This window comes from Mustela nigripes, chromosome 14, assembly GCF_022355385.1.
Source record: "Mustela nigripes isolate SB6536 chromosome 14, MUSNIG.SB6536, whole genome shotgun sequence".
In the NCBI taxonomy this organism is placed as follows: Eukaryota; Metazoa; Chordata; class Mammalia; order Carnivora; family Mustelidae; genus Mustela; species Mustela nigripes.
The window spans coordinates 53,614,209-53,640,857 of record NC_081570.1 but is presented as its reverse complement, the minus strand read 5'-3'; the positions used below and the strand labels follow the sequence as shown (position 1 = coordinate 53,640,857).

General features: G+C 37.8%; 1 protein-coding gene across 8 annotated transcripts in view; it reads right to left on the bottom strand.

The window, feature by feature from the left end:
- The window catches only part of LEPR (leptin receptor), a 116,443-nt gene that overhangs the window by 35,096 nt on the left and 54,698 nt on the right, over window positions 1-26,649 (bottom strand). For all 8 annotated transcript variants that reach the window (XM_059375008.1, XM_059375007.1, XM_059375005.1 and 5 more), the window contains 4 exons: window positions 24,569-24,692; window positions 7,591-7,799; window positions 3,199-3,344; window positions 1,220-1,364 (listed from right to left, as the gene is read on the bottom strand). In XM_059375008.1, the coding sequence (XP_059230991.1) occupies window positions 1,220-1,364; window positions 3,199-3,344; window positions 7,591-7,799; window positions 24,569-24,692 (624 nt within the window). The remainder of the gene's footprint in view (window positions 1-1,219; window positions 1,365-3,198; window positions 3,345-7,590; window positions 7,800-24,568; window positions 24,693-26,649) is intronic.

Sequence of the window (26,649 nt, the reverse complement as noted above, 5' to 3'; positions counted from 1 at the left end):
CTAAGGCTCAGACACTATAGTGAGCACAGTAGGTGTACTGTTTCATTCTATCCAAATAAGAATGTCCCTATTTTGCAGATGGGCCAATTGAGGCACAGAAGGGCAAAGAAACTTTCCAAATAAGTGGTGAGGCCAGAATTTTTATAAAACATTGTCAACTCCAAAGGCAGTGCTCTTAAACCACTAATGTTACTGGCTTTTTGACTAACTGATGCTTTTTAAATAGGAAGTAATCAGTAAATGGACTTAATTCATTAAATGTGTTGACTATCTGCTTAATGACTTACATGGCACTTGCTGTCTCTACAGATCCATATTCACCCTGCATGAGTTTCAGTGGGAATAATTTTGCTCTTTGGACGGATCAGACAACTAGGCAAAAGACCTGGAGTGTCTTCCGAGTCCCAAGTTAGCATATGACAGGGCTGGACCATTCCAAGATGTCTGCGCCCTTTGTAAAACACCACCTCAACTTCATGAGGAAGTTTAGAATAAACCACAGGTTTTCTGATGTTGAAGATTAAAAACATGAAAATTGACAGTGAAAACTCTTAAAAGCCATCATCTGGAGTGAAAAGAATTATTCCATTATGTTATTATTTATTATATTATTTAAATATAATAAATGAAATTTGAATATTTGGAATTTATGTCAAATAAATATATCTGATTTTAAATGTAAATTAAGGAAACACTGATACCAGTAACGTTCTGAATTTGTGACTCTGGAACCTTTCTATTAAGTCTATCTTTTGAGGGCGCCTGGTTGGCTCAGTGGGTTAAAGCCTCTGCCTTCGGCTTCGGCTCAGGTCTGGGATCGAGCCCCACGTCAGGCTCTCTGCTCTGCAGGGAGCCTGCTTCCTCCCTTCTCTCTCTCTGCCTGCCTCTCTGCCTACTTGTGATCTCTCTCTCTCTCTCTGTGTGTCAAATAAATAAAATCATAAAAAAAAAAAAGTCTATCTTTTGAATAGGTAAGAGTAATTCAGCAAGACACTCAATACAGATGCACATAAACTTGGGAGCTCTTGCACAAGTTTGTTTGTTTGTTTTTTTTTTACAAGTTTTCATTCACAAATTTACCTGCCAATACTCAAATAAAATGTTAATATTGTGTCCCTCCTTTTGGCTTATTGCCACAAAATTTAAGACGCTTACAATAGGCCAAAAGAAAAATCGGGAAGCATATTCTCTTGATAGGAGCTACTATTACAAAGCCTACCTTGTGTGGTAAAGATCAGAGGGGTGCTCCAGTCACCCCAGATTCCTGGGCCATCCAGTCTCTTGCTCCTCACTTGAACCTCGTATGAAGACCCAGGGAGCACACTGTCTATCAGCAGAGATGTAGTTGAGACAATCTCATCAGCCTGTTAAATATTGTTTGAAAACATCGGAGCATGAAGTTGACATGGAACCTTCATCAAAATTGAGAACAAGCAGTCCCAACAAGTTTCAAAGAATGAAAATCTTAACAGAATAGTTGGCCGGACCACGGTAGCATTAAACAGAGAACAGTGAGAAAATAACAAATGTTTGCACCTTTGTTGATAAAATTTTAAATAACCCACGACTCCAAGAAGAAAAACACAGTGATGATCAGCAGACATTTTTTACTGAATGATAACTAATATTGACCTTGTGAAATTTGAGAGGTATAGCCAGTCAGCAGGGAGTTTCAAGCCACCACTGACATCTGTAATACACACGTGGTAGAAAATCATGAGCAGGAGCAGACACAGAATTATTAACATTCCTAGAGGAAAGTGTCACAGAGGAGGGCATGAATAATTTTAAGAACCTGAACCCTGACCCTAAGAAGCTGTACTGAATCAAAATACAGTTTACAAACTAGAGGGCAAATATCTGAAAGACCTAATTCTGCATAAAACAATCACTAATAAGAATTGCTTAGCAAATACACTGTTTTCCAATGATGTACTCCAAAGCAATTGAACTCCCTGGCCTCTTAAACTGTGAGGTACCAGAGACCAAAAGGTGATTCTCACCTTTTGTATTATACAATAGCAGGCCACCTAGATTTTGAATCTTCTTGTCTCCATTTTACAGATGAGAAAACTGAAGCCCAGAAAAGCCTTAACTCTGCTTTTCCACACAGGATACCATGGATTCCTTTTCTGTTCTTTATGAAAATAAAGTCTTTTTTAAAAATTGGCCCAGAGCTACAAAGACAGGTTTTTACTTATAAATTATGTAACAGTTTGTTTCACAAAGGAAAATGCCAAAGTCCATGCATGGCCCATTCTCTTTATGATTCCCTCCTCTTCCTCTCGTTCTTCTCTTTGATTCCACCACTGCCTCCCCCAACCTCCAGCTTCTCCCCTGGCTTAGGGCCTCTGAATTACTGTTTTCTCTCTTTGGAAACTAATCCCCCTAGATACCTACTTCACCAATCTCCTTCAGATCCTTGCTCAAGTATCACCTTCTCCATGAGGCCTCCCCCACCTCCACTGACTATTACAACCTACTAGCTCCACCAGCACCCGTTAGCTCTACCACTCAGGACATCCTGATGCACGTAGAACGGCTCCTAGTACCTAGTACGTGCCCAATAAATACGGAAAGAATGCAAAAAGAATTTGACAGACTTTATACAGCAAATGCACACAGTGCAAGTAAACAAATATGCTGACCAATAAAACAACAGTTGGAATTGTAAAATCAGAAATCAGAGGTCTGTAGGTGAGAAAATTATAATTATGAATTCGAGTTTCTGTAACTGGTCTTCCTGTTGCCATTCAGCTGTGTGTGTGTGTGTGTGTGTGTGTGTGTGTGTAAGGAAGAGGGAGAGGGAGGGAGAGAGACAGAGAAACCTACTAATCAAACATAAACTCTTTTTTGGAAGAAGACCTTGGGACTTCCTCTGGCACTAAAGTCTGGGAAAAATTTGTCACACTCCTCTCAATATGTAACAGGGATCCATACATGAGAGATATTGTGCAACATCAAACAATTTCTCTAAAAGTATTTACCGCAGATGAGGATATGCTATTCATGTGATCATTTCCTATGCTGATCTTAAATGAAAGCCAGTGATATAATATTAAATTAGAGCTGATTCTCGTCCAGAAGGACCTTGCCTGTTTGGCATGCAAAGGGCATTTTCTTCAGGACGTGGAAGGGGCCTCCTCTTTACTTTAGTTGCTTCTCAACTATTCGTTTAATTTATTGAAATATACTTACTTTTCTCATGTTTGTTGAAGAATTCTCTGAATATTTCACTTGGTATTGAAGTTGAAATGGCACCAATGTTGGGCTGGACCAAGAAATCTTCAAATGGCCAGCATCTGTGATTTCCATATGTAAATCTAATGGGGGATCAGGCTTCACTTAAGGAAAAAAGAGAACATTTTTAAGTCAAGCAGTTTTCAAGATAATCACAAAGCAAAGTCAAAATGAATTTTTAGCATATCCCGTTCTTTCAACAACTCAAAAGGTGGTCTTCTTCAAAGGTTAATTACAGACCAAAATATTAGGTCTACTCCTTGTACCCTTCCGTAGCAATCCACATATATTCATTTTCTCTACACACATGGCAAAAACTGTAAATCGGTAATGAGGTTGTCTTGATAAATGTGAATTCCTGCTGTAAAAAAAAAACCTGCTAACTTTATTTAACCTAGCACTCCCCAAACATTTTTGAATCCTCCCCCACCACACTCAGCCGCTGGTTTAGCAGGTGACAAGGAAAAACAGCATTTTGTAGAACACTATTCTGAAAACGCATATGGAGTTTGCATGCCAAAATTCAGGTAAATATGCATATAAAATTCAGCAAATCTATTAATCTTGAAATACAATAATCTAGACACACCTACTCAAAACCCACAGCACACATGTTTTACGTGAAATAAAACACACAGGCCCTAGCTTGCTACCAGAAATGGAGATAGAGTTTCTTAGCTTAACAATGCATTTAACTTAGTAAATCATTTGAGTTCATGTGTATATGCATGTGTTCATGTATGAATATGTATTTGTGTATAGGTTGTGTGTGTGTGTGTGTGGTTCTGAACACAAGTAACCTTGAAATTATTCATAGAAACAGTACAAACATCTTATGATAAAGGATTGATTAAATAAATAATGGTTCATCCCCATAGGGAAATCTATACAGTCATTAAAAGTCATCAGAGAAGAATATTGAAAATGCTAATATTGTTAGTTTTAAAAGTTTATTATTAATCATCTATACTTGAGTTGTTAATTTGTTGAAATTAACAAAAGAATATTTATAAATATGTATTAAAATAGAAAAAAAAAAGCCAGAATGATAGAAAACAGATGACACAATTTTCTTCTCAGGGCATCTCTATGTTTTCAAGATTTTAACTAGCAGGAATTATGCACAATGAAATAATCATTACATTGAAATGTTTACTGATTTGAATTTTATTTTCAGGAACTAAAATGGCATATTACTATAATTAACATACTATATGTTTTAAGAATTTAGACGTAGTTTTTCTCCTTTCCTTGAGTCAAAGTTAATGAAGCTTTTACTTTATGTGACGTATTACAAATTTTAGTTACTTTAAAGCAGAGACAGATAAACACTAAAGTCTAGAAACAGTAGGTGAAATTCACTGAGTTCTCATGACCAAAAGGAAAACAAAACAAAAACACCAAACAGAAATCATGAAATTATAAACTATTATACATTTCCTGCTGGCATACATAGATACCTTGATATTAGAAATCCAAAAATTAATCTTTCTCTGGACAACCCATATCTTAGATATACCTCATCTACCTGCTTCTTTCAGAGCACTATTCCTTGGCAGAATTGGCACTACTCACTCTCCCCACTTCATATTCCATTTTCTTAACCAACCTACTCTGATCAGGTAGGTCTTCTGCTCTTCCAGTCCACTCAACCCACTTTATTAAGGTCATCATCCTTTGCCAAACCCAATGTTAGTTATCTGATGCATTTTTCTTTACTGTTCTGCGGTATTCCACATAGCTGCTCATTTGGATTCCACTTGACTTCAAGGCCACCACACTCTTTTCACTCCTCTTTTCTATGATTGCCTCAGTCTTTCTCTCACTGAACTCCAAACGGATGATCTCAGGCAATCCCATAAACATCTATACACCAGATAGTCCCATATATATCTCGCATGAACTCTAGGATCATATGTGCAACTGCCTGCTCAGCATCTCTTGGGTATCTATAAGCATCTCAAAATAATATGTCACACATCTGATCCTCCCCAAATATCTGGTACAGCTATTCACTGGCATGCTCAGGGCCGAGTCTGTTATCTTTGGTTCTTCTCTGTCCATACTCCATAACCAATCCACTAGAAATTTCAGTTAGCACCACCTCCCAAATGAATCCCAGCTATGATCATCTCTTTACTTCTCCAGTGCTACATCTCTAAACCAACTAGATCATTCCAATAGCCTCCTATCTGAGCCTTCTGATTCTACTCTTATAACTATTCTTCCTCATTTCCCCATCAATTTCCTTCTCCACATGCAGAGTAAATTTTAAACATGCATACATACATACACCCACGACCATATCACTCTCCTGGTTCAAAAGCTTCCACTGTAATTAGAATAAAACCCAAACTCTATAACCCTGGCCTACCATATGACCCGAATCCAATACCTCCGACCACATCTCCAAATATTCCCCCACCTCATTAACTCCAAGCTCCTTGTCTTGGGCCCTCCCACTTCCAAGCTCATTCCATCTCAGAGGTTTTATGGGTGCTATTTTCCTGGCTGGAGCACCTTTTGCTCTGGATTTTTGCATGGCTATCTCCTTTTCATTCAGCTCAAATGCTATCTCCAAAAATAATAGTCCTTAAACCTACCTAACACTCTCCTCATCTTATTTATTTTGTGGAACTTAACATTTTTAGGACATTATCATATATACCGAAGTATAAGGAAAGATTTTTTTTTTCCTCAAAAAATTACCCCTGAAAAAAAGACAAAATTCTTTTTAGGTTTCTTATAAAGTCTCTCATAAACACCTTCTAACTACCTTATTTTTGTAAATATTTCATTTAACTCTGGTTCTAAATGCTTCTAAAAATCGCCTGACAGAATTAGTTTTGAAAAGAGAACAAAATGATATTTTATAAATTTTATGTATGTTTTTCCCTGTGCTATAACTTCATCACAGAATTGCTTGGATGTCATAGAGACCACAAATATATCCCTAAAGGACAAATTATTTGAAGGTCCTCATGTTGAAATATGATGTCATATTCATATACAGATTCAAAAAGTGGTATATCCCCAGTAACTTATAGAGAAGTGAAGGTGAAGTTGTTTGGAAAATTGTGTGTGAAATACCTGGAAAAGTGGTTCGAGTGATGTCAAAAACAATGTCAAGATGCACGTAAATAGTTGGTATATAATGGTTTCAAGAAATATAAGTGGAAAATAGTAACACTGTTAAATTATATATTATATATAAAATACATACACGAAACTGAGTTAATCAATTTTAAGTGAACAATGCCTATATTATTATTCACATCTGTAATCATATATTCAGGTTGATCAAAAGAAACTGGGAATCTTTGCACTAAAAATATGGGGTACTACCTATTATTTGAGTTTTTCTAATAATCAGATTTGTATGGAAAATGATTTAGGTGTTTACTTTTTTGTTTTTCTCTGCTCACTCTTGTTTGTCTCCAGTTTATGAGGGAGGAACTTTGTCTCACTCACCATTGTTTCCCCAGCTTTGAGATCAGTGGCTGACACACATGAGCTTCTAAGAAATATTTATTGAAGGAATAAGTAAAAGTACAAAATAAATAAATAAACAAGGGTAAAAACCGGCTCCTAATTATTTCTGGAAATTGTTATATGAGAAGTGTAAAAGTAACACCCCAATGATATATATCCATTGGACAGATCCAGGATTGAAAGAAAAACTGTTTTTAAGAATGAATTTAAGGGGCACCTGGGTGACTCCATCGGTTAAGCATCTGACTGTTGGTTTTGGCTCAGGTTGTGATCTCATGGGTCATGGGATCAAACCCCTCATCAGGCTCTGTGCTCAGCAGGGAGTCTGCTTGAAGAGTCTCTCTGCCCCTCCCCCCACTCATGCTTGCACTCACTCACTCTCTCTCTTTCTCTCTCTCTCTCTAAAATAAATGGGTAAGTCTTTATAAAAAAGAAAGAATTCAGGGGCGCCTGTGTGGCTCAGTGGGTTAAGCCACTGCCTTCGGCTCAGGTCATGATCTCAGGGTCCTGGGATCGAGCCCCGCATGGGACTCTCTGCTCAGCAGGGAGCCTGCTTCCTCCTCTCGCTGCCTACCTCTCTGCCTGCTTGTGATCTCTCTCTGTCAAATAAATAAATAAAATCTTAAAAAAAATAAAAATAAAAAAAGAAAGAAAGAATTCAAGTCACAACTGCAGAGATAATGTATACTACTGTTAAAACATTCTAGAGGCTGCTTTTAATACTCCCTGGTTCTGCATTTGCTGTCCTGCCCGCATGGGTCAAAGCAAGATAAGCTACTGAAAACTTCTGTAAGCAATGTTTAACCTATTTGTGAGGCTGATGTTTAGATATAATACCTTTTTTTATGTGTGACTTACCAACATTTATGGGCTGAACTGACATTAGAGGTGATTGGAAGTTTATTCCACCAGATGTGATTTTCAGATACAGAAGGAGAGTGTGGTTGAGTTTGGCTGTTGGCACAGGCACGTGGCATTCACAGCTGTCGTGAACACTGCAGTTGCACTGGACAATCTGAAAACTGCTTTTCTGGGGGACCAGAGGTGACTCTTCTAACACTTCAGGCCTACGTGCCAAAGGAAGAGTTAAATATTAGCATAGATGTGACAGGATTGGATTTATCTAAAATATATGATAAAAATCCAAACCGAGGTGAACTGTTCCAAACATCCAGCTTAAATGGCATCTAGAAAAAACAGGATACATTATATTAGAGATGCAAAAATAAGGGTTCAAGCAGGTTAGCCTTACAAATAATACGCACACAAAGAGAATGAAGCAACAGTCAAGTACTGAAAGGAAAGAAACACTGTGATCCCAAAACTCTACACCCAGAGAAAATACCTTTCAAAATAAACATGAAATAAAGGTTTTTCTCAGGCATACCAAAACTGAAAGAATCTGTCATCATCAGATCTGTGTTACAAAAATTGCCAAAAAAAGTCCATCAGACAAAAAGAAAATGACAACAGATGGAAATCTGATTTCACACAAGAAATAAAAAAACTGGGGCACCTGGGTGGCTCAGTTGGGTAAGCGTTTGCCTTTGGCTCAGATCATGATCTCAGGGTCCTAGGATGGAGCCCCATTTATCGGGCTCCCTGCTCAGTGGAGAGCCTGCTTCTCCCTCTCTTCCCCACTCGTGCTCTCTCTTGCTAACTTTGTCTCTGTCTCTCTCTCAAATAAATAAATAAGATCTTAAAAAAATAAAGAATTTTAGAAGGGTAAACATTTACCAACTGCTTAAAACAAAAATAATACCATGTAGTGTAGGGTTTATAACACAGGGAGAAGTATAATGTGTGACACTGGCTCCCAGCTTGGGGGAGAGAGCCGTGACCTAAGTATGCAGTTTTAATGTTCTCATACCATCCATGAAATGGTACGATATTAGTTAGAGGTACATCTGTTAGATTGTAGTAAGTTAAAAACCTATATTATAAATCCTAAAGCAACGACTAAAATAATAAAATAAGGAGTTATAGCTAATGAACCACAATAATCAAGCCAACAGAGTACTAGCATAAGTACTGAAAAATAGATTAATGGAACAGAATAGAGACCAACACATATATGGACAACCAGCTTTCTACAGAGTTACAAAAGCAGTTCTGTGGAGAAAGGGCAATCTTTTCATTAAGCCGCATGGAACAATGGAGTATCTACACACAAAACAAAACAAAACAAATTTCAATCCATAGCCACACCAGATTAAAAAATTAATTCAAAATGGATCATTTACATTCAAATGTAAAACCTAAAGCTATAAAATTTCTAGAAGAGAACACAAGGACAAAAATTTGTTACCTTGAGTAAGGTAACATTTCCTTAGATGCAACACCAGAAGTAGGATCCATAAAAGAACAAATTGATAAGCTGGATTCCTATCAAGATTGAAACTTGTTGTTGAAAGAAAGACACTACGGAACAACAAGAGGACAAGCCACAGACTGAGAGAATATATTTCCCAATTATCTATTTGATAAAGGACTTGTCTCCAGAAGATATAAAGAACATTGCTCAGTGATAATAAAACAAACAATACGATTAAAAACAGGCAAAGATTTCACCACGCACTTAGCCAGAGAAGATAAATCAATGAAAATAAACATGTGAAAAGAAGCCCAAGGTCATTTGTTATTCAGGAAATGCAAATGAAAACCACAATGATAACACTATCCACATATTAGAATGGCTAAAGTTTTTAAAATTAATTATAAGGATGTGAAGAAATTGGAGCTTTAATCCACCTTTGGTGGGAATGTAAAATGATACAACTTCGGAAAACAGTTTAGTAATTTTTAAGTTGTTAAAATTACACCTCTCATATGATTTACACATTTCTCTTAGTCATCCAAGAGAAATGAAAGTATATGTCCTCTCAGAGACTCATACATAAACAGAGAGGCTTGTGGCCGCTTTATTTGTAATAGCCAAAAGCTATAAATAACTCTAGTGTCCATTCACAGGTGAATGGATAAACAAAATGTGGTATATCCATATAATAGAATGCTACTTCCCAGTGGAAAGGAATGAACTTCTAGTAGATGCACACAACATTAATAAGTCTCAAAATTATCATGCTGTATGACAGCATGACAAAGTACTGTATGACTGCATTTATATAAAATTCTAGAAAAATACAAAGTAACCTGCAGTAACAGGAAGCAGGTCATTCATTGTGTGGGGACAGTAGAGGGTGATGAGGACGGTAGGAACCACAGACCGGGGCAGCAGGTGGAGTTACAAAGGGTCAGGAAGCAATTTCATAATTGGCAATATATTTGTTTTCTTTATTAGGGTGATGATTTTATGAGTGATTTCATATGGCAAAACTTACAAATTTTTACTTTGAATATATAATAAACTGTGTAAATATGTCAATAAAGCTGTTTACCCAGAAAAATAAAATTTAGGGAAAACTTTGAATATATAATAAACTGTGTAAATATGTCAATAAAGCTGTTTACCCAGAAAAAGAAAATTTAGGGAAAACTTTTTAAGCAATACTGTGCCTATCACTATAAACCTACAAATGAATGAGCTAACCTTAAAAAGTAATTGCAGGGGCGCCTGGGTGGCTCAGTCGGTCAAGTGTCTCCTTTGACTCAGGTGATGATCTTAGGGTCTTGGGATCAAGCCCTGCATCAGCTCCCCGTTCAGCAGGAAGACTGCTTCTTCCTCTCTCATGCTCCCAACATGCCCCCACCCTGCTTGGGCTCTCTCTCGCTATCTCTCAAATAAATAAATAAAATCTTTTTAAAAAAAAAAGTAATTGTAGTTTTTCCTTCAGTTATTGGGTTACCTCCTGATAAACTCATCATAAATTAGAGGTAGCCTAGGTTGAAATGTATTTAATACGCCTAACCTATCAAATGCCATAGCTTAGCTTAGCCTACTTTAAACATGCTCAGAACACTTACACTGGCCTACAGGTGGGCAAAATCATCTAACACAAAGCCTATTTTATAATAAAATATTGAACAATTCATGGAATTTACTGAATATCATACCCAGAGTTTAAAAAATAAAAGAGAGAGAGAGAGTATGGTCGAAGTTTATCAGCTGTTCACCCCCATGGTCACATGGCCGACAGGGAATTGTCACTGCACAGCATCACGAGGGAGTATTCATCCTACCATAAATCACTAGTCTGGGAAACGATCAAAATTCAAAACTGTACTGAATGAGTATTGTTTTCACACCGTTAAATCATAAATCAAACCATTTTAAGTGGGTGACGGCCTGTAACTAGCTGGGTTGAGTTACGTAACTCAAGGCACAGAGACTAGTAGTATGCAACCAAGACACAGAGTTGTTATTTCCGATTTATTAGTTTTGTGTTTTTTCGTCTGTCTGGTTGCCTGGAGAGTCTAAGTCCAGCTGCAAATAAGAAGACTTACTGCGTTGGGGGCAGTTATGGGTGGGACAGCGGTAACTAACATGTCCCTGTCTTGCTTGAGCCACCCCATTAGTCCATAAACACCTGCTGCCTTCTACCTAAACCACTCTGGTTTTTGTTTTTGTTTTTTGTTTTTTTAAAGAACTTATGGAGAGGAAGAGTATTAATATGTAGATAGGATCACTGCCTTCAGAATTCTCAAAGTCCTTTTGTAGGGAAAAAACTGTAAGTGTTAAATATACTAAGGAGAATGCACTGTTCTAGAAACTCTGCTAACTAGCATATCCCCAAGAATTCACATATGAATGGACCCGAATCTTTCATTCATCTACCACAGGTACTAAGTGTGAATTCTGATAGATTTTCGAGTCTCCTGAGAGACTTCAGCCTTACTTTAGTCCCAAAAGAAATCAATCAAGAAACAACAGTTACAGGCCTTTTAGCATGCAAAGCAGTCTACAGGACGCTGTGTCAGGGATAATATTATTGTAGGAAGCACCCTAAATTAACACCAAGACCTAAAATCAAGTCCTTCCATTGGCTTCTGAGCCATAAGACTATAGATGGGTATATTCTTCTTTATGAGGCTCAGTTTCCATAATCAGTAAAACAGAGAAAATGCCTGTACCACCTCCCTTTACAAAGCTGTTGTAATCAAAGATGATTACATAAAAGTGTTTTTGAAAACTTTAAAGTGCTATATACCCATAAAATACCATTTTGAATTAGAATTAGAATGACTTAGCACTTTCAATTTTATCTAAACCTTTAAACAAAGCCAATGAAATGTCATTTAAAAAAAAATATCATACTATGCCTTTTAGGTATTTTTCAAATATTAAAATAAAAGCTTTTATGAAAAGGATACGGAACAAATTGAATAAATTGTGGTATTTTATGTCAGAAATATGCTTGCATGGTATTATGCTTTAAAGAACTCCCAAATTTTACAGCAAAAATAGAAGTAAACAGAAAATAAGGCATTCTTCACTAATGCTTTTTAAAGGACAGAAAATTCTAGTGATATTTTTCTTTTTTAAACAAAAAGAAAAAAGTTAGAATTACACTGTCTTACTGTAGATAGTCTTTCCAATACCATAGAGTGGATAGTTATAGAATTGGGCTGATTACCAATTAAATTAACTATCTGGTTTCTCTATCACTTCACTGTTTTGTGTTCTATTTAATCAATTTCATCATTAATTTCTTTATAATATCAATATACATAAAATATATTACTATATATTTATAATAATGACCATATATAATATATATCTTTATTTTAGTAATTCATTAGTTATGATTTTTTTAAGGCATCTCCATTCACAAATTTCCCATATCACTCCAACAGACAATCCCATTAAGAAACTCATTTCCAAACGTTCTACACAGGAGTGAGGAAACTATAGCCCACAGGCCAAATACACCTGTTTTTCTATAGCCTGTGAGCTAAGAATGGTTTCCTACATTTTCAAATGGTTAAAAAAAAAAAAGAGAGAGGAAGAATAACCCATGATACATGAAAATTGCATAAAATTCAAATTTCTGTGTCCATAAATATAGTCATGCTTATTCATTTATACATATTAACTATGACTACAAGTTTGGAAGAAAGACTGTATGGCCTACAAAGTCTGAAATATTTGCTATTTGGCCCAAGTTATTTGCTATTCTGGCTATTGGCCAGAAACATTTTGTACTCCCTACTGGTGGGAATTTGATGGACAAAGGACACAAAAATAGAAAATCCACGTTAAATATAACATCACATTTCCTTGTATAGCATATTTACAATTTACACAAACACCTTGTGAATCACTAATTTAATGTTCAAACTACCTTATGAGGGAACTAATATCACCTACTTTATAAGTAAGAGAGGCTCAGAGACAATGCGGACCTGAAACTTGTCTGAAGTCTTGTGCTTCAGTGTTCCTTGCTCATTTCATTACATCCAAGATGACTCTCTCTTTTTCTTTCAAGACTTCATGTATTTATTTGACAGAGAGAACCCAGGAAGGGGGAGTGGTAGGGAGAGGGGAGAAGCAAGCTCCCCATGGAGGAAGGAGCCTGATATGGGGCTCAATCCCAGGACCTTGGGATCATAACCTGAGCCGAAGGTAGACGCTTAACAGACTGAGCCACCCAGATGTGCCACCTAAGATGTCTTATTATCACAAGATAAATTTTCCTATTACTGAAGCCACTTTATTATTTTATTTAGGGGATTAACACACCAGAGCTCACAACTGAAAAATAATTATAATCTGAACCATCTTAACATTTCCATACATTAGAACTTTAAAGAATTAGAGGATTATATAATTATGTAATAATTACATAATTATTATTATTTCAAGGATTACTGCTTGAGGAAAAGACGAGATATTGCTCATATTTATGAGAGCATAAACTTTGCAAAGTTTGTGTGAAACTGGAATACAGGGACCTTGTAACTTGTCAAAGTCAGGATCAGACCTTCTTTTATCTTCTAAAAGAAGTCTGAAGTATTTGTGAACATCAAACAGCACTCTAAATTTTGATCATTTTAAAGTGTAAGGATTAAAATGATAATCAAATTTTTAAAATAAGAAAGGAGATACATTGGTTTAAAATAACCAAAAGGTAAAAATTTCTGAAATCCTTCACAAACTTTTATGCAGCCAAGTATCTTATGCCTTGCCAACACACACACACACACACACACACACATTCAGTACCACTATTTAATCGCTCTATAAGTGAGCAAACTTTACTTAAAAGTGAAAATAGTTACACAAAACAAAACAAAACATTTCTCAACTTTTAAATTTGGCTTCCTTGAAAATTTTACCATTTGGGCAATTTTTCTACTGAGAAGTTAGACATATTAATATTTAGTACTGAAATTTCATTTTGATAGACACAGTGATTTATAGAGAGAGCACAGTCTATCCTCTGATCTTTGGTCATATTGTTTGTTCCCAGGATTACTTTTCTATTAATATATTCAAACTTCTCTAAGCAAAGATCTATGCCAAGCTATTAGAGGAATAACATCAAATGGGTACCACCCAATTCCTAACAGTGACATAAACTGAGAGCAAACCATGGTGGACAAATGAATAAGTGGGAATTGTTGAAAACAGTATTAGTTTTGTATATCACTTAATCAAGTCGCTTATTTTAATCTCAGACTGGTAATCTATATGGATGTTACCCAAAAAATCTACTTTGGGAATCCCCCTAAATTTCAAAGCCCAAATTAGTATCCCAAACTAATCTCATCAGAATCACCTGGAACCTTGTTAAAAATAGATTCCTAGACCTTCCATGAAGAATTCAGTAGGTCTGGGGCTAAGGAATCTGTTTTCAGTAAGAGCCATAGATTGGTTCTCAAAGAGTTATCCCCACACCAGTAGCACCAGCATCCTCGGGAACTTGATAAAAATGTAAATTACTGGGTTGCCTGGGTGGCTTAGTTGGTTAAGCAGCTGCCTTCGGCTCAGGTCATGATTCCAGGGTCCTGAGATCAAGCCCAGCATCAGGCTCCTTGCTCAGCGGGGAGCCTGCCCCTCTGCCGGCTGCTCCCCTCCTGCTTGTTCTCTCTCTCTGACAAATAAATAAATAAAATCTTTTTAAAATATGCAAATTACTGGCTCCACAAGATCTCATGAATCAGGCCCAAATAAGAAGTAATGGCCTAGATAAATGTCATCAAGGAGACAAGTTTAAGAAGCATTTTGTAAAACGCAAAGTACTCTTCAGATGTAAGATATTACCAAACAAATGGAAAATCAACAAGGATGAAACGGAGAAAGAAAAAAAAAAAAGACTGCAAATAAAAACAAATGGACCTTAATGCATATCAAGTTAACAGTATAACCACATTGGAGGAGAAATCCTAATTACCTTTGGAACATAGTATTTGGACCATGAAACCTTTAGCCTTAGCAAAGGTAAAATGAGTGGAAACAAATATTGTACTCTAGTTAGTATGCTTGTTTTTCATAATGGTATAGGTTAGCAATTCCAAAATTACTTTACATATGTTCTAGGACAAAGCAAATGGGTTTAATATTGTGGGAAAGGGAAGGCAGTTTTTTATTGCTGGAGAAAAAAGAAAGAGGGACGCGTGGGAGGATGGGAAAGAGGGAGGGAAGGGAAGTAGAGGGAGAGGAAAAGGAGAGGAGAGGGGAGGGGGAGGGAAAGAAGGAAGAAAGGAAAAGGAAGGCTAGAATGGATCCTATGGTTTGGGACTACAATGGAAGATACTATGGGTGCCTGCGTGGCTCAGTTGGTTAAGCATCAGACTTTTGGTTTTGACTCAGATCATGATGTCAAAGTCCTGGGATCAGGTCCTGGGTTAGGATCCATACTCAGCAAGGAGTCTGCTTGAGATTTTCTCTCTCCCTCTCCTTCTGCCCACCCCCTAACTTGCTCACTCTCTCTCTAAATATATAAATCTTTTAAAAAATGGGCAATGTTAGTACGAATACATGCTTTTAATCAATGTGTATACAGAGATAGAGAAATGCAAATTTGTGCCTATTATATATACACGTTGTGTGTGTATTGTGGATACACATACATGTGACTAGCTCTGGAGCTGAGAGGGCTCAGAAACAATGCCCCCCAAGTAACATGAGAATGTAGCTCCCAGATACTGCTTTGTAAATACCATTCTCCAACAAAAAGGAATCTGGGCTCTTTGGAGAAATGGCTGATTCCAGTTTTAAAGCAAGAAAAGTATAAAACTAACTTGAAATGTCTTACAATACTAGAGAGGAAGGAAGTCCTCAAAAAAAAAAATAATAATATGAGACACATCAAAAGGAGACAGAAACCAATCTGAATAAGTTCCCAATGGCCAAATATGGGGCAATTTGAGCAATAAAATAAAAAATGATAGTAACTGATTATAGCCCATAAAATAGAAGAAGAATCCATGAGTTCATCTTGACAGGAAGGAAGGAAGGAAGGGAATGGGAAGTAAGTGTACTTCTCACAGAGCCCAGCACTGTGGCCTACACACACCAAATGTTTCTTTTTTCTTTTTTTTTTTTTTTTAAGATTTAATTTATTTGACAGACAGAGATCACAAGCAGGCAGAGAGGTGGGCAGAGAGATGGGGAAAGCAGACTCCCTGCTGAGCAGAGAGCCTGATGCAGGGCTTGATCCCAAGACCCTGGGATCATGACCTGAGCCGAAGGCAGAGGCTTTAACCCACTGAGCCACCCAGGTGCCCCACACCAAATGTTTCTTGAGTGAATAACACTAGCCCTAAAATGTCCCAGTTAGTACGGAGCACTTTTATTTACTTTATAAATAATGCATTTGTCTTCTCTAAAAATTGCAGTTGGTTCTTCTCTATATTGCCAATTTCTCTCATTATATTCATGTTTTCTTTTATATCCTTGAGCATGTGGAACATTGTAATAGTCATCCTTGTCTGCTACTTTTATTATTTAATTTCTGGATCTGTTTCTATTGACTGATTTTTCTTTTCCTCTTGGCTAGGAGTTACATTTTTCTGTTCCTCATATGTGTAGTATTTTTCTACTAGATGCCAGACATTATGAATACTACATTAAGTGTTGGATTGTATTGTTTTGCTTTAAACAAGGTTGGAATTTGTTCTGGCAGTCAGTTAAGTTATTTAGGCACCAGTTTGAACCTTTTTTCTTTCAAGTTATTTTGGGGAGAGAATAACCTTGACTCTAGGGTTAATTTGGCCCCACTTTTAGAATGTAGCTATTATGGGGTTTCTAATGTCATCGATATTCACTAATCTGCTTGGTAGAAAACTTCAATTATTCTTGGTCCTATATAACTTTTGAGAATTGTTTAGTTTATAGTTCCTGGTGATTGTTCTCTTCCTAGTATTTCTTACCTAACTCAGTTTCTTACCAAACATCATGGGCAGACTGGTCATCAGTCAAGGGGAACCCAGTACTAATTCTGTGTACCCCCCTGCACCAAATACTCTACCTCACAAATTCAAGCTTCCTTATGCTCTCTGAACTCTCCTTGATCCTGTCTCCTTGATCCAGAAAAATCACTGGGCTCTACCTGAGTCTCCCAGCCCTGTGCCAAGTTCTGAAAATTGCCTTTAGTCCAGAGAGCCTGAATAATTCAGGATTCACTTTGTTTCTTTTCTCAGGAATCACAGGGGCACCTGTTTGCCTTTGGCTCAGGTCATGATCTCAGGGCCCTGGGATTGAGCCCCACACTGGGCTCTTTGCTCAGTGGGGAGCCTGCTTCTCCCTTTCCCTCAGTGCTCTCTCATTCTCTCTCTCATAAATAAATAAATAAAATCTTTAAAAAGAAAAAGAAATCACAGTTCTGTTCTGCTTTTGTCCCATATCTGGAAGTAGATGTTTCCTACATTTTTATCCAGTTTTCTAATTGTTTATGACAGAAGAGTAATCCCAGACTGAATTACTCCCTCAATGGCCAGAAGGAACTTACGAAAATATAATATATTCAAATACTTTAAAACTTGATTTTCTTTAAAGGAAGCAGTGAAATGGGTGGTGACTCAATGGAATGTGTGATCTATGTCTTAAATGGGAGTTATTACAGTGTGTTATCAGCTGAGAAGAAAGCTTGATAATGCAAGGAAGAGAGGGGATAACTATAAGAGCAAAGTCCTTGAGTAAGCTACAGCGGATGTGACTCAAAACACATGAGAAAGGGTTCACTTGAGATTGGAACACAGAGAACTCATCCATGATTAGAGAAGAGAAGGATGCTGTGTGAGCACTGATAGGAGCAGGCTGGTAGGTTTTGGTGAGAAAAGCAATGGTAAGAGAACCTCCCCCCAGCTCCAGTTTTCCCACTGAAAATCTAAAGTAAGGTCATCAAGGAGTGTCTCTGGCTCTCTCTCAGGGAAGCCAGCTGCCATGTTGTAGCATAACCAATGGAGAAATCCACATGACAAGGAACGGAAGGAAACCTCCAGCCTCAGCCCGGGAGGAAATAAGGCCCTCTGTCCAATAGCCCATGAGGAACTAGGAAGCCCAGGAAACAGATCCTCCTGAACTTAAGCCTTGAAATAACTGCAGTTCTAGCTGACATCTTCACTGCAACCTTGTGAAAGACTTTGAGGCATGAGTCCCCAGCTAAGCAGCGCCTGGATTCCTGAACCACAGGGTCTATGAAATGATAAATGATTGTTGTGTTAAGCCACTAAACTTGGGGTAGCTTATTCTATAGCACAATAACCAAGACAGGTATTGGAACATGGCAATGGGATGATGCCATACAGTAACACCTAAAAATGTGGGAGTGGCTTTAGAACCAGGTGACAGACAGAGGCTGGAACAATTTGGAGACACAGGCTAAAGAAATCCTAAATTTCTTTAGGCAATTCCTATCAAAGTACCATCCATCTTTTTCAAAGAAATGGAACAAATAATTCTAAAATTTATATGGAACCAGAAAAGACCTCGAATAGCTAAAGGGATATTGAAAAAGAAAGCCAACGTTGGTGGCATCACAATCCCGGACTTCAAGCTCTATTACAAAGCTGTCATCATCAAGACAGCATGGTACTGGCACAAAAACAGACCCATAGATCAATGGAACAGAATAGAGAGCCCAGAAATAGACCCTCAACTCTATGGTCAACTAATCTTCGACAAAGCAGGAAAGAATGTCCAATGGAAAAAAGACAGCCTCTTCAATAAATGGTGCTGGGAAAATTGGACAGCCACATGCAGAAAAATGAAATTGGACCATTTCCTTACACCACACACGAAAATAGACTCAAAATGGATGAAGGACCTCAATGTGCGAAAGGAATCCATCAAAATCCTTGAGAAGAACACAGGCAGCAACCTCTTCGACCTCAGCCGCAGCAACATCTTCCTAGGAACAACGCAAAAGGCAAGGGAAGCAAGGGCAAAAATGAACTATTGGGATTTCATCAAGATCAAAAGCTTTTGCACAGCAAAGGAAACAGTTAACAAAATCAAAAGACAACTGACAGAATGGGAGAAGATATTTGCAAACGACATATCAGATAAAGGACTAGTGTCCAGAATCTATAAAGAACTTAGCAATCTCAACACCCAAAGAACAAATAACCCAATCAAGAAATGGGCAGAGGACATGAACAGACATTTCTGCAAAGAAGACATCCAGATGGCCAACAGACACATGAAAAAGTGCTCAATATCACTCGGCATCAGGGAAATACAAATCAAAACCACGATGCAATATCACCTCACACCAGTCAGAATGGCTAAAATCAACAAGTCAGGAAATGACAGATGCTGGCGAGGATGCGGAGAAAGGGGAACCCTCCTACACTGTTGGTGGGAATGCAAGCTGGTGCAACCTCTCTGGAAAACAGCATGGAGGTTCCTCAAAATGTTGAAAATAGAACTGCCCTATGACCCAGGAATTGCGCTATTGGGTATTTACCCTAAAGATACAAACGTAGTGATCCAAAGGGGCACGTGTACTCGAATGTTTATAGCAGCAATGTCCACAATAGCCAAACTATGGAAAGAACCTAGATGTCCATCAACAGATGAATGGATCAAGAAGATGTGGTATATATACACAATGGAATACTATGCAGCCATCAAAAGAAATGAAATCTTGCCATTTGCGACAACATGGATGGAACTCGAGCGTATCATGCTTAGCGAAATAAGTCAAGCGGAGAAAGACAACTATCATATGATCTCCCTGATATGAGGAAGTGGTGATGCAACATGGGGGCTTAAGTGGGTACGAGAAGAATAAATGAAACAAGATGGGATTGGGAGGGAGACAAACCATAAGTGACTCTTAATCTCACAAAACAAACTGAGGGTTGCTGCGGGGAGGGGGTTTGGGAGAAGGGGGTGGTATTATGGACATTGGGGAGGGTATGTGTTTTGGTGAGTGCTGTGAAGTGTGTAAACCTGGTGATTCACAGACCTGTACCCCTGGGGATAAAAATATATGTTTATAAAAATAAAAAATTATATTAAAATTAAAAAAAAAAACTATGATCAGATCCTGAGATGCTGGAATTTAAGATTTCAAGATATTGGCCTGGGTGGCTCCGTTGGTTAAGCATTGACTCATGGTTTGGCTCAGGTCATGATCTTGCTGTGCTGGGATTGAGCCCCTTGTCTGGCTGTGAGCAGTGTGCTGTCTGCTTCATATTCTCTCTCTCTCAAATAAATAAATAAATAAAATCTTAAAAAAAAAGAAAAAAAGAAATCCTAAATTGCCTTGAATAGAATGTGAGTGGAAATGTGGAGTTTGAGGACACTGCCAGTGAGGGTACAAGAGGAATTGAAGAACATGGACTGGAAACTGGAGGAAAGAGAATCTTATGTAGGGGCAGAAAGCAAGCTGTAGACAGCGTGTGCCTCCTGAACTGGGTGATCTGCTGCAGGAAATTGCCAAGGAGGTGTCTGAAGGTGACTCTTGGCTTCTTCTTGCCACAAGAGGAGAGATAGATATTGAGCAAAGGGCTGTTAAACAAAAGAAACCAAGACAAGAGCTGCGAGATACCTAGTCTCTCGAGATGGCACAGATGTCGCTGCTAGGACATGGCTTCCAAGCAAAGATAAAAGAGAAGGCAGAGGAGGGCTTATCTCTAAGAGACCTGTGGGCTTTTACCCAATGGGGTGAATCACAGTAAGAGTCACAGGAGGCTGTGTGGCTCCTATGAGAGAACAGGTAGCAGATACACTACTAGCTCAAACTGAAAGGGTACAAAATTAAACAAAGCCACTGGATTCCCAATATTGTTCTGAGAAAATTCCCCCACTGCAGAGAGGTACAGAAGAAATGGAAGAAAAAGAAATTCAGAAGGCAGAGCCAAGAAATATGGAGAATTATTCCAGACATTGAAGCAACAGAGGGAAGAAGCCTAAGGTGAGGAGGAGGAGATGGTCAGAGAGTGAGGTGCTTGACTCTGAAATACAAACAGAGCACGGTTACCGGTAATGGCAAGGTCTGGAACAAGTCCACAAGAATGGATGAACCAGATGGGGTGGAGAAGAAAGAATAGGGGAAGTAAAGCCTTCAAGAAGTTGAAGGTCATCCATATGAACATGGAAATCACCAGGAATGCTGATAGGGAATAGTAAAGAGACAGAGTAAATGAGGTGTTAGCAGTTACAGAAGCCCAAACTCTTAGGATGACCCTTATTCATCCACCTCCATTTCTCACCATTCCCCAACTTGATAACGCAATCATACTTACCTTTTCATGTCCTCAAATGACCAGATGTGAACTTGGGACCTTGCAAATGCTCCTCACTCTACCTGGTTCATCCGATGTCCCCCTCGTAATTCAGGCAGATACTTCTAGTGCCTGTCTCTATGTGTTTTCACAAGTCCCTGCGTTTATTTCACCAGTGTTTTCAAACTTTGTTATGTTCCTCATCTTCACTGTTAGCTCCAGGAGGGCAAGGGCTGTGTCTGAGCTGTTCAGCGTGGTTGCCCACACTCAGCTCAGTGGCTGGTGCACACAGTAAACATCTCATGAAGGAAGAAAAGGATTTCTCTTCCATGTCAAAGATAAAATGTCCTAAAGCAGTTGAAAATAGCACATTTCTATGGTATCTCTCCTTTGGATTCTCTACAAACATTAATATCTGAGCTCAAACAATGCTTTCCCTTAAGGGACATATTTATAGGGCTTTAAACCCCTTATAAACATTAGGTTTTAGTTCCTTTAAGAAACACACTTATTTATACATAGAAGCATTTGAAAGATTTCTTCCAAGGATTCTCTAATGTCTGGAGAAGGGGATTTTGATTTACAATCTCTTCTTCCAGAAACTACCCTTATGGATTTGCCCTCCCATGGAGGTCTGGTTCATTATACTGACTCTCTTCCTTCTAATCTGAAAAGTCTTATTTAAATTATTTGGAGATATAGTGCCCAAAGATGCCCACAACAGAATTCAAGACAGAAACAGCATGTAACAATGGGTAAAATGGACATATTAACCAAATTGTATAAAGGAGAGAACAATTAATGTGGGAGGGGGAATGCCACAACCCCACAATATTTCTCAAACTGCATGCAATTATGATAAGTTTTCCTGTACTGATATTTTTAGAAGCCTGAGTTCAAAATAAAAGCAGTTCAGGATGCCTGGGTGTCTCAGGCAGTTAAGGACCTGTCTCTTGATTTCAGTTCAGGTCATGATCTCAGGGCTGTGAGAGGGAGCCCTGAGTCAGGCTCTGTGCTGGGTAGGGAGCCTGTTTAAGATTCTCTCTCTCCCTCTGCCCCTCCTCCAACTTCTCTCTCTCCATCTCTAATAATAATAATAATAATAATAGCAGGTCAAAAACAATCTTCTAAATTCATCATATGAGCAAGTTAATTTATCATAATTTTCTCATTTTCCTGGATCTGACAATTTGTATGAATAGACCAGTGACTACTTGGCTGAGTGAAGTGAAACGAAAATTCATAGCTATAGCCAAGGTACTATGCAACTTTGTAAATTCTGATATATTCAGATATCTTTTTCTGAAAATGCAGACCTCTAGATGTAAATATAATCTATACATAATAAAATTTAAACCCTTACAGATAGTCACAGAGCTTTAACACCAAGCACACTGCCCTACCCTGCTGATAATGTTTGAAATTCTCTTGAGTAAGCGCCCAGGGAGTTTCTGATTACCATCCAAAATATTTAGGTCATCGTAGGAATGTGCTACATTGCAAAGGAATTCTTTTCTCTGAACCAAAATCTATTTTGCTCAAAAAAGTAGGGAATTTTCTGCTCTAAACTTCAAATGTATCTCCAACCAAAAGAGGGTTTCCTTTCTTTCCTCATTACTCAAAGCTGAAGTGAGCCTCCTTCATTTTAAGACCAACCTTCCATCTGTGCTCTCTTCCTGGAACTTACTTATTTAAATACTCACTCTCTGTCATAGATCTTCAATGGATTCTCTTCCACCATATCTTCAACCTTTCTCCCCTGCTGGGTCATAATCTATAGACTAGAAATAAGCTCATTCTTTCCTGTCCTTTTAATGTCCACCCTTGGCTGTCCATCACCAATTACTATTCCAACCTTTCCCACTTTACAACCCGTTACTTTGTTCGCCTCTAGAGATCCATAGCGCAGTCATTTCTGTTGTGAACATGTATCTAGGTTTCCTGGCTGCCCAGCATTTGTCTGGAAAATCTAACATTTTGTAAAGCTCAGACACTGGCAGCTGGGGGCACCTTCTCACCAATCGGGCAGTCCCACTCAGAAGGCTGTCCTTAATGAGAACTACCCAAAGAAACAGGGGCTAGCAGGCTTCCAGAGTCACCTAGAATTCAGCTGCATTAGCCATCCCCACCTAAGGCTTCCGCAACAATCTTGCGCTCCCATGGTTTCACGGACATTCCTAAACAACATACAAGAGTAACTACTCCAACTGAAGCCATGTGCAAATCTGCCCCAACAATAGTCTGTGATGCCTCTGAGACAGATGTCATAACCCTTCTATTTTTTTTAACATCTTTAAATTTCTCTTTTAATTATTTTAATTTATAAGGGTATACTACATGTTGGCGAACTGAATTTAAATTAAAAAAATAAATTATTTTAACTTAAAATGATTTTTGAATATATAATTAATATAATTATTTTATTTAAAATATACATAACATAAAATTTTCCATTCTGAGTGTACAGTTCAGTGACAGTAGTACTTCACATTGTCCGATAATCATCACCACCATCCAGCTTCAGAACTCTTCACACCTTCCCAAACTGAAATTTTGTACATTAAACGGGAACTTGCACCCCTAGTCCCTGGTTACTATTATTCCACTTCCTCTCTTGACTCATGTTTATATGGACAGTTTCTAGCACATTGCCTCTCAACAGTATGTCCTCAAAACTGTAGAACTGAAAGGAATTAGTATCCTTCTCCTTAAGCATCACAGAAAAGAACAAATTAGGAAAAAAGAGCTAAAATTCATCGAGAAATGATAAGTATTGTCACTGGAGTTATTAGGAAACTTGAATGATGTGTTCGCTGGAATCATAAGTGTATGGCTATTTAAAACCACCATCTTGACTCTCTACTCTGCACAAATAAATATTGAACACTTACATTTCTAAGCTAATAAAATGATCGAAGAGGACAAAAGAATCTGCTTGAAAAAGAAATGTATAACAAGTTTTCCCCCTGCACTCCAATATCTAAGAGCCCTGAACTGAGCTCACCCTTCTTGCAGAATATACGCCCATCCATAATTGCTATGTCTTGCTACCTTAATCAACAGGAGGAGCAAGGAGGAAACCTAACAGAGATTAATATTGCATGAAAAATACATAAAACTGCCCTCTAGAAATGGACATACATACAAAAGGAAATGTAGGGAGAGGAGAGTTTTCATAATCCATTTCTGTATATGGAAGCTCTCGCATTAAAAAAAATTGTATCGTAGAAATTTCCAAATTAATTTATTTGGCACTTACAGAACATATAAAAGATGGACCTTAAGGTCATAAGTCTTGAAAGGATTCTTAAATAATGACTCCATATAACAGATGAATAATTTCAAGTCCTCTTTCATCCAGCACTGTATGTTCCAGTTTGCACCTGAATTAAAAATAAACTACATTAAATCTGAAAAACATTCGGAACAACTCAGTGAAAGAGAAGAACTAAATTAAATTTACCAGTGTTCTGATACAACTTCCATTACCTATTCTGAGAGAAAAGGAACCGGCTCTAACCAGTGGTATGTATCTACCTAAGTCACTTAGCCCCCGAGGTCCCCAGTTTCCTTTTAGGTAAGTAACAGAGTTAAATTCTCAAACTCTCCCCCCCCGCCCCAAATCTTCAACTGCTTAAGCAGGACAAAAGACCTCACCTAGCTCAGTTCAAGCTCACTTTCGAAGAGGAAAAAAAAATATATTCAACATCAAGGGATAAGCAAATGGGAGCAGTATTTCTGAGTCTGCTTTAGCACTAAACGCACAGTGATTCACATGTGAACCATGATTCATGTCTTGAATTCTTATTATTGTAATATCACAGGCCCCAAATACAACTGATGCAAATATACTTCACTGTGCCCTGGAAAATTTACCTGGTAATAAATTACTGGTGATTTGTAATTTAAAAAGCAAGAATAGCAACAACTACAAATAATGGCTAACCCAAGACAACACTAACATATTTCCCCAAACCTGAAGGATTGGTAGCTGGTCGGGATTTTACAACTGTTGAGCCCTTACAAAGTAAACAGTATGCCTGACAGAACCACCTGTTGAAATCCTCAGCAATCGCTGCTTAACCTACCAATTTTACTTAAACTCACTAAGAAGCGACTGGTTATGGAAACATTATTTATGTGTAAAATTTAAATCTACAGCATCATAATCATTCCTCTTGAAAACTGAAGAAAGTACTAACACTTTTTGATCAAAGCTCATCACAAAGACCCTGCCTTATTAAGTTCACTCTTGGTATATTTAATAATTGCCAAATAGCTAAGTTCCCCTATGAATTAAAAAAATATATATGCCTCATTTAAAATTAAATGAATTTTATTAATTAATGGCCATCGACGCATTTGGAGACACTAAGAGCTATTACTACTAACTTGTTTTAAAACTCTGAATTTATTGTATATTTATGCTTTGTTCTTACTCCTGCACTGATTTCAATGAACTGGAGTGTTTCTAACCATCTAATCAGTGATGCTCAACCAGGGACAATTTGGCCCTCAGGGGCATCTGGCAGTATTTGGAGATATGCTTGGGGGAAGGAGCTACTTGTATCTAATAGGCAGAAGCCAGGGATGTTACTAAACATCCTATAATGCACAGAACAGCCCCCCCATAACCATGAATTGTCTGGCCCAAAACGTTAATAATGTTGACATTGAGAAATTCTGATTAACCCTTTATAGGAGTATTATACTTATGTGTGCCTCTATTTTCGTACTATAGGTCTCTGCATACTGATTTAACTGATGCTGCTCTGTTAGCTTTTCCAGAAGGCTTGGAAATAACTTTGTGGTTTTGATTTTCAGATGCAGAATTATTACGCTAGCTACATTCAGTATGCATTATACTTAAACAACAAAACCCCCTTGATTTAAAATATGTAATTGGCTACTGAAAGATTCCTTGCTTGAACAAATATTATTCATAAATGTTTTAAAATTTAACTAATTCAACAGTTGAATATTTTTAAAAGATTTTTTATTTATTAGAGATAGAGAGAGAGAGAACACAAACCAGGGGTTGGGGAAAGGCAGAGGGAGTGGAGAAGCAGACTCCCCACTAAGCAAGGAGCCCAATGCAGAGCTCAATTCCAGGATCCTGAGATCATGACCTGAGCTGAAGGTAGACGCTTAACCAAGTGAGCCATCCAGGTGCCCCCAACAATTGAATATTTTGAATATTTTATCTTTTCAACAAAATAAGGTGTGCTTTTTCTATTTTAAAGCAAATTTAGAAGATTGCAAGTGATAGATTTATAGGAAAAAAGAGTCCCCTCATTGTATTTTTATAAAATATAAAATAATTTGGGGTTCATTAGTTTG